Here is a 15720-nt window from a genome sequence, read left to right on the forward strand (position 1 = left end):
ATTAATTGATTTGGTTTAGTTTCATTGATGCCTGGATAATATGGATTAAATGCTGGTTAAAATTATCTTAATTCCTATAGTCTGTCTGTACTAAATCCTAAGTAAGGTATTAAATCTCTCTACTAGGTTGGGAGTGCAGGATAGCAAATTTTAGTGTGCCTAGGAATTACCTAAGGCTCTTGCTAATATGCAGATAAAAATTCAGGAGCTCTGGGGTGAGGCTTGAAACTGCATTTCTAACAGGCTCCTGGTGCCACTGATGCTGTTGGTTCGAGGACGCAACTTAAATTGCAAGAGTAAGTTTAGCTTACAAGCTCTGGAGTCAGTCACACTTTGGAAAAGTTGCCTAAGCAATTTGAGCCTCAGCTTTCTCACTTACAAAAAGGGCACAATAAGAATTACCTATCTCTACTGTTTATTGTGAAGATTAAGTGAGATAATGAATGCCGAATGGTCAGTTTAAGGCCAAGCACACCAAAAAAATGCACCTAAAGAGCTAGCTCTTGTTGTCACTTTTGTTATTTCTACTATCTCTTTGTCAGTGAAAGGATATGCATTTTATAAATCTTTTTATGAATTCATCGATTCATTTGACAATTAAAAGTTATTGATTAAAAGCAAAGAAATGATAACTAAGAGGCTAAACCTAGTAGGGAACATACAAAAGGATGGAAAGAAATGGTACGTGAGGCCCAAATTGTGATATATTTGACAATCAAAGCCAGAATGAACTTATGGCTGAAGCCAGAAATTTGATAGTTGCCCATGATGGCTTTAATTGCTCTAAATCTGATCCAAAGCCACATTCTGTCAGTTCCATCATTCAAACAGCTCTCAGATCCAACCAAGTAGCATCCAGGTTCAAACTTTCATAACCTCCTAATTGTTATATTGCTTCCTGCCTTGGCTACCTTATATCCATTTTCATTGTCTAGTCAGAACAACTGTTAAAAGTGTGTATCCCCTGTTTAGCATCCTACAACCTACAGAGTAGGATGCAGGCTATAGGATGTTAAACAGAAGATACGTGCTTTTGAAAGTCGAAACTGTAGAACACAGGTCTTAAGTACTGAGCTGTCACCGCCCTCCACTCCATCTTTATCTCTTACTCCCTCCTACCCATACTCTGGCCTCCTTGAACAACAGGCAACACAGAGGCTCTGCCTTGCTGCTGCCCTCCCACATGCCTTCCCTCTGCCTGGATACCTTCTCCCATATCTTTGCCTGGTTCCCTCTTTTTGAAATAAACTTAAGGTCTCAGATGAGGAGTCCTTTCCCCAGACCCTAAGTGTGGTCTCGCAGTCCTACCCTGGCACAGCGCTTATTGACTTATCATTTGATCAATAGGACAATAGGTAAAGTATGGAATATTCACATATTTGTATATTATCAACCTAAAGTGGATGAACTACAGCTAAAACTATAACATGGATGAATCTTATAAAAATCGTAAGTGGGGAAAAATGAAAATGGCTTAGCAACACAGAATATAACACTATTTTCATAAAGCTCTAAACCATAACAAAAAAATGTAATAAAATTCAGAATCAGATTTACCACTGGGGGTGGAAAGGAAAAGAGAATAGAGAGGAGCAAACGATTATGTTTGACAGTTTGGGTAATATTGTAGTTTATAGTTTGCTGAAAGATTCATGAATTTTCATTTTTAAGTTACTCTGCAAGGCCCAGGAAAGGTGTAATAAAGGCCATATGGCATAGCTCCTTAAACTTACCTCTCTTCAACTGTTTAAGAAAAGTAAATAAGATGCCAATATCAAGCTTTCACCATCCCCAAAGCTCCATCCTTTCCCAAAGCACCAGCACCAGCCAGACACACATAGATGCAAACCAGAGTTCACACAATTGCCATTGATAAGAAAAATGCAGCCACGGAAGAGATTCCCTCAGCAGAGATGTTGCTGCAATTACAGCTAATATGGCCACACCTCCACATTCTCTGCATCACTGGTGGTAAAAAGATCAACTGAAGTGATCAACTTAAATAAAACTTTCCCGTAGTTCCCCATTCCAGCTGATCTGAGGTCAAGTTTCCATGAATACCCTTTGCTTTGGTACCATAAAAACTTAGTGAGTCATGCTCTCTATCTCCCTTTCTTTTAGGTTTATGTGTTTTCTCACACAAATTTTATACTCAAACAAAGAACATTATAAAATAGTGCTAAATAGACCACTTAAGTCAAAAGGGGAGGAATTCACTATATACTCGTTCTGGAATGTCAGGATGTCTAATGGAAGAGGCCAGTGAGTTAGCCCTTTTATGGTTGACTTGATACTCTGGCATGTTTCATTTTTGTAGCCATAGGTTTCACATCAGGTTCCAAGCCCTATTTTCTTACAAATTTTTAATTTTTAAAAAAAATTTTTTTTTTTTTTTTTTTTTTTAGAGAAGGGGGGTTTTACCATGTTGCCCTGGCTGGTCTCTAACTCCTGGGCTCAAGTGATCCACCTGCCTCAGCCTCACGAAGTGCTGGGATTACAGGCGTGAATCATGCAATCTCTTACCTTGATACCTCTGAAGATATTTGATAGTCCCTTCTTATGGTAGATTATTTGCAAAGATGGCAACTGTGATGGAATAAATGCTTGTGTCACCCCAAAATTATTATACTGAAATCCTAACACCCAAGCTGATTTTATTAGGAGGTAGGGCCTTTGGGAAGTAATTAGGTTATACGCCCTCGTGAATGAGATTAGTGCCCTTATAAAAAGGATGCCAGAGAACTCTCTCATCTTCTTTCCACCATGCGAAGATACGCTAGAAGTTGTTCATCTGCAGTTGTGAAAAGGGCCCTCACCAGAACCTTACCATACCAGCACCCTGATCTAAGGCTTCTAGACTCCAGAGCTGTGAGAAATAAATATCTATTGTTTATAGGACACCAGTCTATGGTAGTTTGTTATAGCAGCCTGAATTAAGACAGCTACAATCATCCTTCCCCTCCCTGTATGCCTACCCTTTTGCAATGTGACATTATTACACTTCCCAGCAAGAGGTGGAGCCTATTTCCCTATGTATTGAACCTCAACTGCCCTTGTAATAACTTGACCAATACAAGGTAGTGAGAGCAATGTTGTCTGGCTTCTGAGACTGGACCTCAAGAGGCCTTGCATTTCTGTCCCCACTCTCTTGGAATGCTGACTTGTGAGCACCATATGAAGAAGCCACTGGGGAATGAGAAGCTACATGAATTAAAGATGAACAATCCCACCTGTGCCCCCCAGAACAATCAGCCAACAGTCAGGACCAATCACCAGATAGGTGAGTGGGCCCATCTTAGACCATCCATCCCAGTCAAGGAACTGGATGACTGTGGTCACATGGGTGACCTCAGATGAGAACCACAGAACTGCCCAGCTGAGCCCAACCTAAATTGTTGAGCCACAGAATTGTGAGCTAATAAAACAATTGTCGTCTTAAGCCCATTAAGTTTTGGGGGTAGTTTGTGACATAGAAATAGACAACTGATGTACTCCCCTGATTTTGTTTTTACCTTTTATCTGAATGGAATTGATGTGTGTGATCATGTGTGTGTAGAAGCAGAGTCACATTTACGGTAACTTGGTTGGAACAAAGTCCATCAGATTTTGGTCAAATCAAGAAAAGAAAATGACTATGTCTGAGGGTATTGGAGAATAAAGGTGAGCTGAGTAATTCCAAGACTTGAATATTTCATTTAAAAGGAATCTCATATCTGGAATCCTTAGGATAGGTTGTTTAATAATAAGACTTCTCAGATAAATTCTCCTTCAGAATAGAGTCTTCTTCAATTATTCTTATACATTTTTCTTATGTTATTAGGCATTTTTCTTTTTTACCACAACAATCTTACATATCATTTTTTAACATTTCCTAATTTGGAGTTAGTATTTGTTCCCCTTTTTTTATTCCCTCAGGACTTGCTTCATTTTTTTCTCTCTCCTGTACTGTTATTCTTATTGCAACATCTCCAAGGTTGTGATAGGCGGCTGGATTGGTGAATGATGCACGGGCTCACACAGCTCTGACGGCTTCACCTCTTTTACCTCTAAACTACATCTCTGATGATCTCCACAGTCCTCTCCATTCTACCTTTTGTTTCTTTTTCCGAAACTTCACTCTCCTCTCTGCTGCCAGAAATGCAGCCCACGCATGCTGTGATATGCATATGAGAAACCACACTGCTATGCAGCTTGGGTTGTATTTGACAGATTAGAGATTATTTTGTCTTATTTTGCTCTCTCGGGGCAGCAGTATATTTATTTTTCCCTTTGACACCAGTGGCAGCTATTACTGTGCCCATTCAGAATCCAGAGAGTAAATGAATGCACAGAGGAAGCACGGGGCCTTCCAGCCTAAGTCAACACAGCCTCCCTAAGCTCCGCTGTTTTGCAGCTGGCTGAAAACGGAATCACGGAGAGCAGCAGCCCAGACATAGGCTCCAGGGGCAGTGAAGAAGACATGGTTCAGAGAGAAGGGAAGGGAGAGGCGAGAAACAAGAAGAAGATGAAGACAGCTGGGAAAAGAGAACGAAAATACAGCGACTCTGCAGCTGATTAGAACTGACCAGGAATACTGGCGACATCACTCTTGGCACTTTTTCCTCTCTGCTGCTGCCTGCCAACCCGAGTTGTTCTTATTAAAACACACAGACAAAAACAACAGAAGAATCAGAGTTTCCCAGAAATGGAAGTAAGCAACATAATCAGAGTTTTATAAATCTACTAAATAGCTCCTTTCACTCATTGTCTCTCTTATTTTCTTTTTAATATAATGGATACATGCAAGAGAATATATAGAAGATATACGGTTATAAGTTGTAATAATATTTTGAATACCTAGAAACACACCCCAACCCACAAGCCAGAACATTATCAATCACTTCCCTTTATTTGTTTCTTTTCATTCCATTCTTTTGCCTCTCCCCCAGAAATAATCATACCACTGAATTTTGTTTTAATTCCCTTACTTACTACATACATGCATATATACCTTCACACCTCCATACATGCTTGCATGCTTAAACAGAATGGTTTAATCTTGGTCATCTGTGAACATTTTGAAAAGATACCATATCATATGTGATATTACAGGACTTGATTTGTTTATTTTACATTGTTTTTAAAATTTATCCATGTCATCATAGATGACTTTATTTCACTGTTTTTCACTGCTGTGTAATATTACGTCAATTTATCTACCTATTCTGTTAATAGAATCTGTGTGTTTCCCAGTTTTTGCTATTGTGAATAGTGTTGCTACAAATATCCTTATACATGTCTCCTCGTGCTCATATGTAAGCGGGTCCCTAAGAAAAATACTTAGAAATAGAGTTATAAGGTATACAAATATAAATGAATTATATAAGAATATATTTATAAATGTAAATATATAAAGAAATAGAGTTATAAGGTATACAAATATAAATGAATTATATAAGAATATATTTATAAATGTAAATATATATACTCATAAATATATGCATTGGAGTAAATTTATATGAAACAGTAAAGAACTACAGTAATAACAGACAAGGTACTCCTGAAGAAGAAGATCCTCTCTGTCTGATCCTATAAGACATACAGACTTATTATGAAGTTAAAATAATTGAAAGCATGGTATTGGTGCAGGGATAGATTACAAACCAATAAAATTAAATTAAAAGTCTAGAAACAGATACCACAATATGTTATAGAAGAGGTGTTGTAGATCCTGAGAAAAGGCACGGCTAGACAATAAGTGGTATTAGTGTAATTAGTTATCCACTGGAGGAAAAATAATTAATTGGATGTTAACTTTGTGTCGTATAGAAAAATCAGTTCCAGGAAATGAATTCACCGTAAACGGCACAACTTTAAAACACTTTAGAAGAGAATATCTTTCTGACTTTGAGGTAGGGGAGCACTTATTAACAAAATACAAAAATTCCAACCACACAGGGAAATATTTATAAATTTGACTACATTAAAAATCAAGAACTTCTGTTCACTAAAAGACATCATGTATGGACCAGGCGCAGTGGCTCATGCCTGTAATCCAAAAACTTTGGGAGGCCGAGGTGGGTGGATCACCTGAGGTCAGGAATTCGAGACCAGCCTGGCCAACATGGTAAAACCCTGTGTCTACTAAAAGTATGAAATTAGCTGAGTGTGGTGGTGCATGCCTGTAAGTCCCAGCTACTTGGGAAGTTGAGGCAGAAGAATTGCTTGAACCTGGGAGGTGGAGGTTGCAGTGAGCCGAGATCATGCCACTGCACTCCAGCCTGGGCTACAGAGTGAGACTCCATCAAAAAAAAAAAAAAGACATCATCTCTGATGATACATACTTCATACATGTATAAACATGTATGAAGTATAAGAGACAAACTAAGAAAAAATATTTGCAAAATAAATGAGTATAGATTGTTATGAAGAACATATAAAGAACTCTGGCAAATTAATGAAAAGATGACAAAACAATAGAAAAATGGACAAAAAGCTTGAAAAGGTATGCAAAAATGTAAACAACTTTATTAACAATCAAGGAAATACAAAAGAAGATATAACAAAATGTGATTTCATACTTTCTAGATTGGCAAAAATTAAGAGGGAAAATTGATACCAGTACTTTGGAAAACAATTTGGCATATTTAAAAAAATAAATTTATTTCTTGACCCTAAAACTCAGCACATCCACTATTAGGTATATACACAGGATGGCCACCAAGTCTGGAAACACAGATAGGTACATAATAAGTAGTTTATTGTTATTACCTCACAGTACATGGCAAAATCATAGCATGCCTATCTCCATACTTTATGGCCACCCTGAGTGCATCCTAGAGAAGCCTTTAGTTCTAGCTAAACAAGAAGATAGGTAAAATTCTCACTGTCCTGACTTTCTCTTTGCCCAGGCTCTTGAAAAACATACTAGTTCTGTGCTTTTGTGGATTGTAGCTTCCCAGAGAATCTGATAAAATGGTGGAATCAATGCAGACTGTCTCCCATGAAAAATTCTCTGCTTCCCTGAAATCCTTCTATGTACCATTTCAGGGTCTCTTCCCTGGGTTAGAAACCCTGCTCTAAATCATTCTCTTTCCAGGGTTAGAGCTTAAGGAAAGCACTGAGGTACAGATTGGCCTCCATCTATGAAGGACACATCCTCAGGTTTGGGTTCTAGACCAGTAAATGTGTCCCGTCATCCAGGTTTAGAAGTCAGCATTTCCAGGCTACTGAGACTCACCATATCTCTCCTAGTTAAGAACAGGTTCCAGAACCTGTTCCAAGGGCACTTAGGTCTCAAGGTCCCCAGTTGAGCAGGCACAATGGCACACAAGAGGGCAGAGGGAGAGCATCCACACAGCCCCCTCACTCCTATGCCTCACGGATAGATTGGGAGAGGTGCCAGGTACAGTCCTATGGTGTGTATATTCAAGAAGCCCAATAAGAAATCAATACTTCTCAAGAATGTGTATATGAATAATATAAACAACCTCAAAATATTTATAAATCCATGTTTTCCTGAGTGAGTTACCGAGTCCAGCATTCTAGCTGATATGGTTTGGTTGTGTCCCTACTCAAAATCTCATGTTGAATAGTAATCTGAATTATAATCCCCATATGTTGGGAGAGGGACCTTGTGGGAGGTGATTAGATCATGGGGGTGGTACCCTATGCTATTCTCATGATAGTGAGTGAGTTCTCATGAGATCTAATGGTTTTATAAGGTGCTCTTCCCTGCTTTTCTCTCATTCTCTTTCTTGCCCCGCTGTGAAGAGGTGCTTTCTGCCATGGTTGTAAGTTTCCTGAGGCCTCCCCAGCCATGTGGAACTGTGAGTCAATTAAACCTCTTTTCTTTACAAATTACCCAGTCTCAGGTATTTCTTCACCAGAGCATGAGAATGGACTAATACATTAAGCAAGTAAAATGGATTCATACCATCCCTCCAACCACTTTCAGTAAGAAAAGACAGGTTTGATTTCCTGTTTGCAATTATATTCACAGACAATTCTGAAATATTTAGATTTTTCATAATTTCTAGCCATAATGATAAAGGTAAGAATCTGAAATTATTGAGGTCTTGGTTTGTCAGACAGATATAATTACTGACATATACTGCCCATTTCATGAAATACTGCAGGACACATGAAATGTCATTTTAGAAGGAGGAGAAGGACAAGGAGATTCTAAGAGCATGTGTTCTAGAGTCAGACTGGCTCTGAATTTAATACCACTTACTGTATAATCTTGGACAAGTCTCAACTGCAGCATCTTCATATGTAAAATGATGATAATAACAGTATTTACCTCATAGGGGTAGTATGAGATAAAATGAGATAATACATGTAAAAAGCATAAGTCACTGTCTGGCACATGGAAAGAAATTTTTTAAATGAGGTATTCTTAAAATTAATTTTCCATTCCTGATCATTTAATGTCCCTTTCTTCAAATAGTTTTGAAACTGTGGAATTTGTATTAATTCCTCATTAACAGAGAAACTAAGAGAATATAAATTTTGTTGCTCTTAAAAAGAAGCACTTCATAGATACTAATGAGTTCTTAGAACAAATGTATGTGCTGACAGTGAGCTTCAGCTAGGTTGTCATTGTGATATATTGACATGGTGTATATGGTGGAGACATAGAGTCAAAGATCAAATACTAGTCCCCCAAGATGTAAGACATGAATACAAATGTATTTCAAACACATGGACTTTTCTTTTTAGAAGGAGATGGATGTAAGATACTACTTCTCAAGTGATAAAGTGGGAGAGGGTACTAGAAAAGGTAGGTGAATTCTTTCAGAGCAATCCATCATTGAAATTAAAAAAGGTTTATTCGACTTTTTTGCCAGAAAGAATATTGTTAAACTTTCCCATGCAATATGAAAAATGGTTTACATCTAATTTCTGAAATGACATGAAATTAATAAAACTTAAAGACCTCGTTCATGCAAATAAACCCAATGATCTCCATTCCTGTAAAGTATCTGAGTCCAGCTAAAACCAATATTGTTTAGCTACAGAAGATCACAGCCCACTAGTTGAGTTTTATTTATGTTCCACAGTCTCTCTCCATGGCCTTCACATTCTCATACATTTTGGATGCTGGACTTCATGGCCTTTTGTCAGCTGACTCTAGCATTTTCATTCCCACAATCTCTGGCGCTGCTATACGAAACCTACTCTCCATCCTGGAACCTTGCACAGTGTTCCTGGCACCCACCAGAACTAATGCACTTAATGGCATGGAAAATCTGACTTCTTTATCCTTCTCCATGAAATGTCTGCCTGGGATCCACTTCCTCTATGAAATCATTCTTAAAGAGTTTGATCTAACTTCTGAATCCCTCCCCCTGCCCATTTCATGCAAGTCTGAGTATATCTGCATAAACTCAGGCCATCCCTTAAAAATGTGAATTCTTTTTGGATGGACTTCCCAAATAAAAATCTCCCATGTCTATGAGAACTCCTACTGGGATAATGAAGAAATGTGGTATGTTGATGAATGAATATTGATTGATTTATACAATTTCATTTTTTTGGTGCTAATATTCAACAAACAGAAGTAAAGCAGGTTTTAGCATTAAGAATTTGACTCTGGAGCCAAACGATTTAGTTACTAATCCCAGCTCTATTATTTACCACTGTGTTACTCTTTTTTAACCTCAGCTGTTTCATCTGTTAAATGAGGTTAATAAATAGTATCTACTTACTTAATAGGATTATTTTGAGGATTAAATGGGTAATCCAAATAAAGTACTTTTTAAAAGGGCATGATACGTATCAAGCACTCCATAAACTGTTGTTGTTCTTATCACCATTTATTTGTAAGGAAAATATAGCCAGTCATTTTCTACAGTTTGATTGCATCTCATATAATGGAAGTTACCAAGTTATGAAAGTGTCAGTTTGATCTGAATTTAAGCATGTGCCCTTTTCTTCAGAAGTTCTGAAATTATATATCAAGACTGGCAGCATAAAAGTAAATTCTTGTTTCTGATTATATGGATCCCAAAACAACTGGACTTGCCAATACTCTTCCCTCATTTTTGCCCATAAGACAAGTGTAAAGTCACCCATTACCTCCTAGGGGTCAAATCCAGTGGTACCACAATTCCTATCCCATTTGACCTCTCCTGTGTTAGGTTCTGTGGACCCTCCCTTTTCCTCTTCCTTTGACTTCCAGAACACATGCTGTGTTGGTTTTCTTTCGAGTCCAATACTCCTTGGTGCCTTGTGAGTGTCTCTTCTCTTTCTTCAAAATGCTGGTGTTCCCTAGATCTCTTTCCTTCTCGCTTCACGTACTTGCCCTGGGTGATGCCATATTCTCCCAAGATTTCACCAAGCTAATGACTCCACCTTTACTTTTTCTGCCACTAACTGAGTCCAGGCCCTTATCATTTCCAACCTGGCCCATGTAAATTACCTCTTAAATGGTACCCACTTTAAAATTTCTCCTTCACACAGCTACCAAAATGACCTTCCTAAAGTAGGAATCTGACTTTTCATCTTCAAGCTAAAACATTTCAATGATTTCCCTTACTTCACTAGATGAGGTTCTAAAATATTTAAGCTATCTTTCCCTTCTGTACTTTAATGACCCACAAAAAGAAAGTAACTACAAATTTTTGTTGCTCAGATTATACCCAGTTCAAACTAAGAACACCGTTCTAAAATTTTTTTTAGGACTACTCTTTTATTCAAATGACTTTCCATTATAAGTTGTTGGACAACCAACAATTTAAAATCTTGTCTTAAAATAAATCAAAATAGGTTCTCAACCCCAGTAAATGAAAATCACTTGATCTCTTAAATTGAAATGTTTTAGATAAAGGCAGTTATATACCACACACACACACGCGCACACACACACACACACAGAGTATATATTGGTGCTTTCTTAAAAAGAAGGATATCGAAAGATCTAAGAAAGAATTTAGATTTTTCATGATAGTGAAAGCATATAATATAAATAAATGCACTTAAATATACTTAAAACCAGTTGTACCAAAGAAATGAGGTAACAATAAAAACTTACTATTCTACAATTTGGTAGCATTGTCCAAGAGTTTAGAATTTGGATACATTATAAATTTCAAGACTCCATATTATAGAACCACTAAAATATATCTTTACTATTTTTTTTAAAGCATATGAAAAGATATTCATTGTTTTTGGATAGAGTAGTTCAATATCATCAAGATAGTAGTTCTCCCAATTAAAACATTGTCATTGTTATTCTGGAGCTAGAGAGGTTAATACTAAAGTTTTTTTTTCTTTTTTTTAAAATTATTTTTTATTATTATACTTTAAGTTCTAGGGTACATGTGCATAACGTGCAGGTTTGTTACACATGTATACTTGTGCCATGTTGCTGTGCTGCACCCATCAACTCGTCAGCACCCATCAACTCGTCATTTACATCAGGTATAACTCCCAATGCAATCCCTCACCCCTCCCCTCTCCCCATTATAGGCCCCGGTGTGTGATGTTCCCCTTCCCGAGTCCAAGTGATCTCATTGTTCAGTTCCCACCTATGAGTGAGAACATGCGGTGTTTGGTTTTCTGTTCTTGCGATAGTTTGCTGAGAATGATGCAGCTGGAAACCATCATTCTCAGCAAAATATATCTTTACTATTAACCAATGAACATTTGTTGTGAGTTCACATGTCTCAGAACCCTCTCTCAATGTGTAGAAACAATGCATAGGGATGTATAGGAATTCAAGAGAAATTGCTAAAGGAAGAGAGAGTGAAGACCTGCTGGATCAGACGCAGAAGTTCTGAGTTCTGTCTTGACCAGTGCCCTGATTCTCAGAAAGAGTGAGCCAATTATTTAACTATTGAAGATGTCTCATCTTCAGAATGAGAGGCTGTAGTTACATAGATCTCTTAGGCCCCTGCAAAGTTTAGAAATGTGAATATTTAGCTATTGCATACTCACAGAACAAAAAAGCCCTCCTAGAACATGCTTTAAGAAGGGTCAAGTACCCTGTGTCTCTCAGGTCACTCACAGTTTAAAGACCACTTGTGTCCAGACTTAATGGGGCTCCCTAATCTATACACTTGCAAACCTCCCTTTTCGGGCACTAAAATCTTTAATTTTCTCACTGTCTTAAACCATTGTGAACATATTTATATAACATAGCCTGACTTGTTCTAGTCTCCACTCAACAGAAATTTAGCAGTGCATTCAACACAAAATCCCTCTGCTTGCAGGCACAAGTAAAGACACCGCCTGACACCCGGTTGGTCTTCAACTGACACACACTAGAAACTCCATAAGAGAAGGGGTGGAGGCATGAACCGTGTGTATTTTTAGCATCAGTTTCTTGTGTTGGGTTGTAACAGCTGTAGACAGTAAAAATCAAGGGTAGAGTTGACTGTATCAGAAAATTGAAGACATCTGCATCATCACAGTCATAGTATCTGGATATATTTTTTTTTTGCAGTGGAGCTTTAATGTATTGGATGGGATTATCAGAGGCTGGATTGCCTTCACCATTTGGGACCACATTTTGCTTTATGATGAGCTGCAAGCCAGAGTGTATAAAGTGTGACTTAGGGCTCAGTAGCATAATCAAGAAAATATAATGAAAAAGAGTCTGCGTTCTACAAGGTGTTAACTGAAAAGCTATCCCAGTATTAAGCAACTCTGTTGGTATTTGCACACATCTGTTTCAGACTGCTGTCTTGTAAACTTTCTTTTAGAAAGAAAACCCTTGGCATATAGTTAGTGCAATCCTGCCAAATACAGGTAAGGTCCCTCAATAGAAAACAAAAAAGAATGCAGTGAACATATCAGCATTATTCAAACTAAAAGAAGAATGCAATGCACTTCACATAACTCAAGGCAAGTGATCCACATTCCCTAAATCAGAAGTCCAGAATTCACAGAGAAAATCCAGCAATCCTCTAGTTTGCTTTGAAGTCTTGTGTTTGTCAGAAGCCTCGGAATTAATCCAGGAATAAAATGTACAAATATGTGACATACTAAGAAAAAAAAGACAATTTTCCCAGCCAGCAAGAATCCCAGAAGTGTTAGATCCCTCACACAGATCACAGACCCCACAGCCACCTGCAACTTGAGCTCCGAATGTCACTTACCCTATGACGATGCAGGAGATGGCAGTTCCCAAGAAGGCATATGTTAAAATAGATCCTAAGTTTTGAAAAAAGTGTCTCTGGGGAGAAAAAAAAAAAAAAAAACACTTAATAGAGTACATCAGAATTTTTTCTTAGTACAATAGAAAATAAAAATAAATGTATGCAGTTCACAGATCCCTCACTGTTTAGGCAAATTTTGGTTTTGGAGCCTCATTCCTGGCCTTATTGTGCTAATAGGGACTTAACTGATTTTCACCGCAAAGGACTGGGGGGAAAGGGCAAGAAACAGAAAAAAACAAAAACAAAAACAAAAAAACACTGGAAGATGAGTAGGTAGGGATGAGAGAGGCAATTCCCAGAACTGGCTGGACCTGACAGGGAAGGAAGGAACTGGGCAATGTCTATGCCAGAATCGGGGCAATAATGGAAGACACAGTTTTCATGAAGTTTCTTTGTGAATGCAACTCCTTTAGCATTAAAACAAACAAACAAACAAAACTATTCTAAGAGTTTTAAGTTGCCTTTTGATTTTACTGGATCTCTGACTTCTCTTATGTCTTCTAAATGTGATGAAAATAAACTTTAAAAATCTACAACAGCCTGCTCATGCCTGTAATTACAGCAATTTGGGAGGCTGAAGGAAGGAAGATCATTTGAGTACAGAAGGTCGAAGCTGCTTTGAGCCATAATTGTGCCTGGGCAAAAGAGGGAGACCGTGTCTCCAAAACAAAACAAAACAAAACAAATCCCCCAACTTACAGCAATTCACTTTATTTTAACGAGTGAGCCACAAAATGATGCTTAGTATTGGGACTGGCAATGAGGAAGGGTGACCTGAACAAATCCAGCCTTCTACATTTTTTCAACTGCTTGCTTAGGGAAAACTCCATTCCAAGTTTTTGAGTGGGATCTGAGGAGCCAGACTGAGAGCAAGAGGGAGCCTGGAGTACACACAAGAAAATCAGGTCTGTAGTGAACAAGCTGCCTGGTTGCTGAAAATGACTGGTCAAGGGGAGGAAAGCCCCAGGAATCTCCTAGAGTGGGAACTGAGCAGCAGAAGAGCAGTCACATCACCTCTGCCTCTCAAAAACCATGTAGGCTGGGGCCTCGCTCTGTGGCTCAGGGGATGCCAGTACTTAAACTATTATGAGAATTACTAATGTACAAAATGTGCATAGTCAGGCTGTGTCCAAGTATTGTTAGACAAGTGCATAGAAACTGCAAAACTGGACTTTCCTCTCTATGAGCATCAACAGTATTCTTGAGTTTTCACTTGAAAGGATAAACCCAATGTTAATTAATAACCAAAGTCTTTGGTTACAATCATCCACAATAATGCTGTCCAATAGAAATATAATGCAAGCCACATATATAAAAATTTTTAAATTTTCTAGTAGCTACATTAAAATGTTTTTAAAAGATGAAATATGTTTTGATAATGTTTTGTTTAATCCAATCTATCCAAAATACTAACATTTCTACATGAAATCAATATAAAACATTATGGAAATATCTACATTCTTTTAATAAATACAAAGTCTTTAAAATCCAGTGTGTATTTTACACTTAAAGAACATCTCGATTCAGATGAGTTGCATTTCAAGAGCTAAATAGTTACATGTGGCTAATGGCCTATATTCAACAGAGTAGGTTTAGAAGAAGTCTAGAATTCTAAGCATGTCAGGTTTGAATCTGCATCACAAATCTAAGATAATGATACTCTGAGCAAAAAGAGAAGCCCATAAAAATAACAGTTTCTCATTAGTGCTGGAAAAATTCTCTACTTAATGATAAAAGAAGAAAACGATCACTATATATTTACCTTCTTTAGACTATATCCTGCATGAAATATAATTGGTGGCAGTAAAACGTTGAAGAAGATTTCTGGATCAAATGTCATCTGCCAGAAAGGAAAAAAAAGGATAGTTAGAATGATGCGCCTTTGGGTCATTAAAAAAATATGTTTCAAAAAACAGTTATAATTACTTTTGCTAAGCCTGTATGAGGCATATTAACTATTAATTTGGCAGAGATGACGGTAGGAAAAAATGCAAATTTGGAAATTCATAAATATAGTATAACTGTAGCTTCTAAATGTAAAATCTACATACTTCCACACTATAGCTAACAACAACAACAACAACAAAAACTCAGTGAAATCTCTTTGGGAAAAATGTCTTACTGTGATTAATTATCCATTTTCATATTTTACATATGTGTAGGCTTCTGATAAGGATTTATTTAAAGTTTTCCCCAAATAAAACATTTTTGGAAATTGGGTCTTCGCTTTCCCTATTTTGTCCCATTCCAAAATTTAAAACATTTTCCAGTCCATGGAAGAACACACTTGAACTTGAAGATGGAGTTTTCTAGTATTTGTTTATTGAGTTTTACTTAAATGTTAAAATAAACTTGGCCATAAAGCAAGTATGACTTGGTATGAAGTACAGTGAAATTGTCAGGCCTCTGAGCGCAAGTTAAGCCATCATATCCCCTGTGATCTGCACGTGTATGTCCAGATGGTCTGAAGCAAGTGAAGAATCACAAAAGAAGTGAAAATGGTCTGTTCCTGCCTTAACTGATGACATTACCTTGTGAAATTCCTTATCCTTGCTCATCCTGGCTCAAAAGCTCC

The 15720-nt window shown here is 37.5% G+C and overlaps 1 protein-coding gene across 1 annotated transcript in view; it reads right to left on the reverse strand.

Moving 5' to 3' along the window:
• Positions 1–15720, reverse strand: part of SLC9A9 (solute carrier family 9 member A9) — a 586828-nt gene that overhangs the window by 519839 nt on the left and 51269 nt on the right. Inside the window, exons 3-4 of the mRNA XM_050779755.1 lie at positions 14908–14985; positions 13086–13162 (exon numbers count right to left, since the gene is read on the reverse strand). Of these exons, the coding sequence (XP_050635712.1) occupies positions 13086–13162; positions 14908–14985 (155 nt within the window). The remainder of the gene's footprint in view (positions 1–13085; positions 13163–14907; positions 14986–15720) is intronic.

The sequence above is a fragment of the Macaca thibetana genome, chromosome 2, assembly GCF_024542745.1.
Source record: "Macaca thibetana thibetana isolate TM-01 chromosome 2, ASM2454274v1, whole genome shotgun sequence".
Lineage (NCBI taxonomy): Eukaryota > Metazoa > Chordata > Mammalia > Primates > Cercopithecidae > Macaca > Macaca thibetana.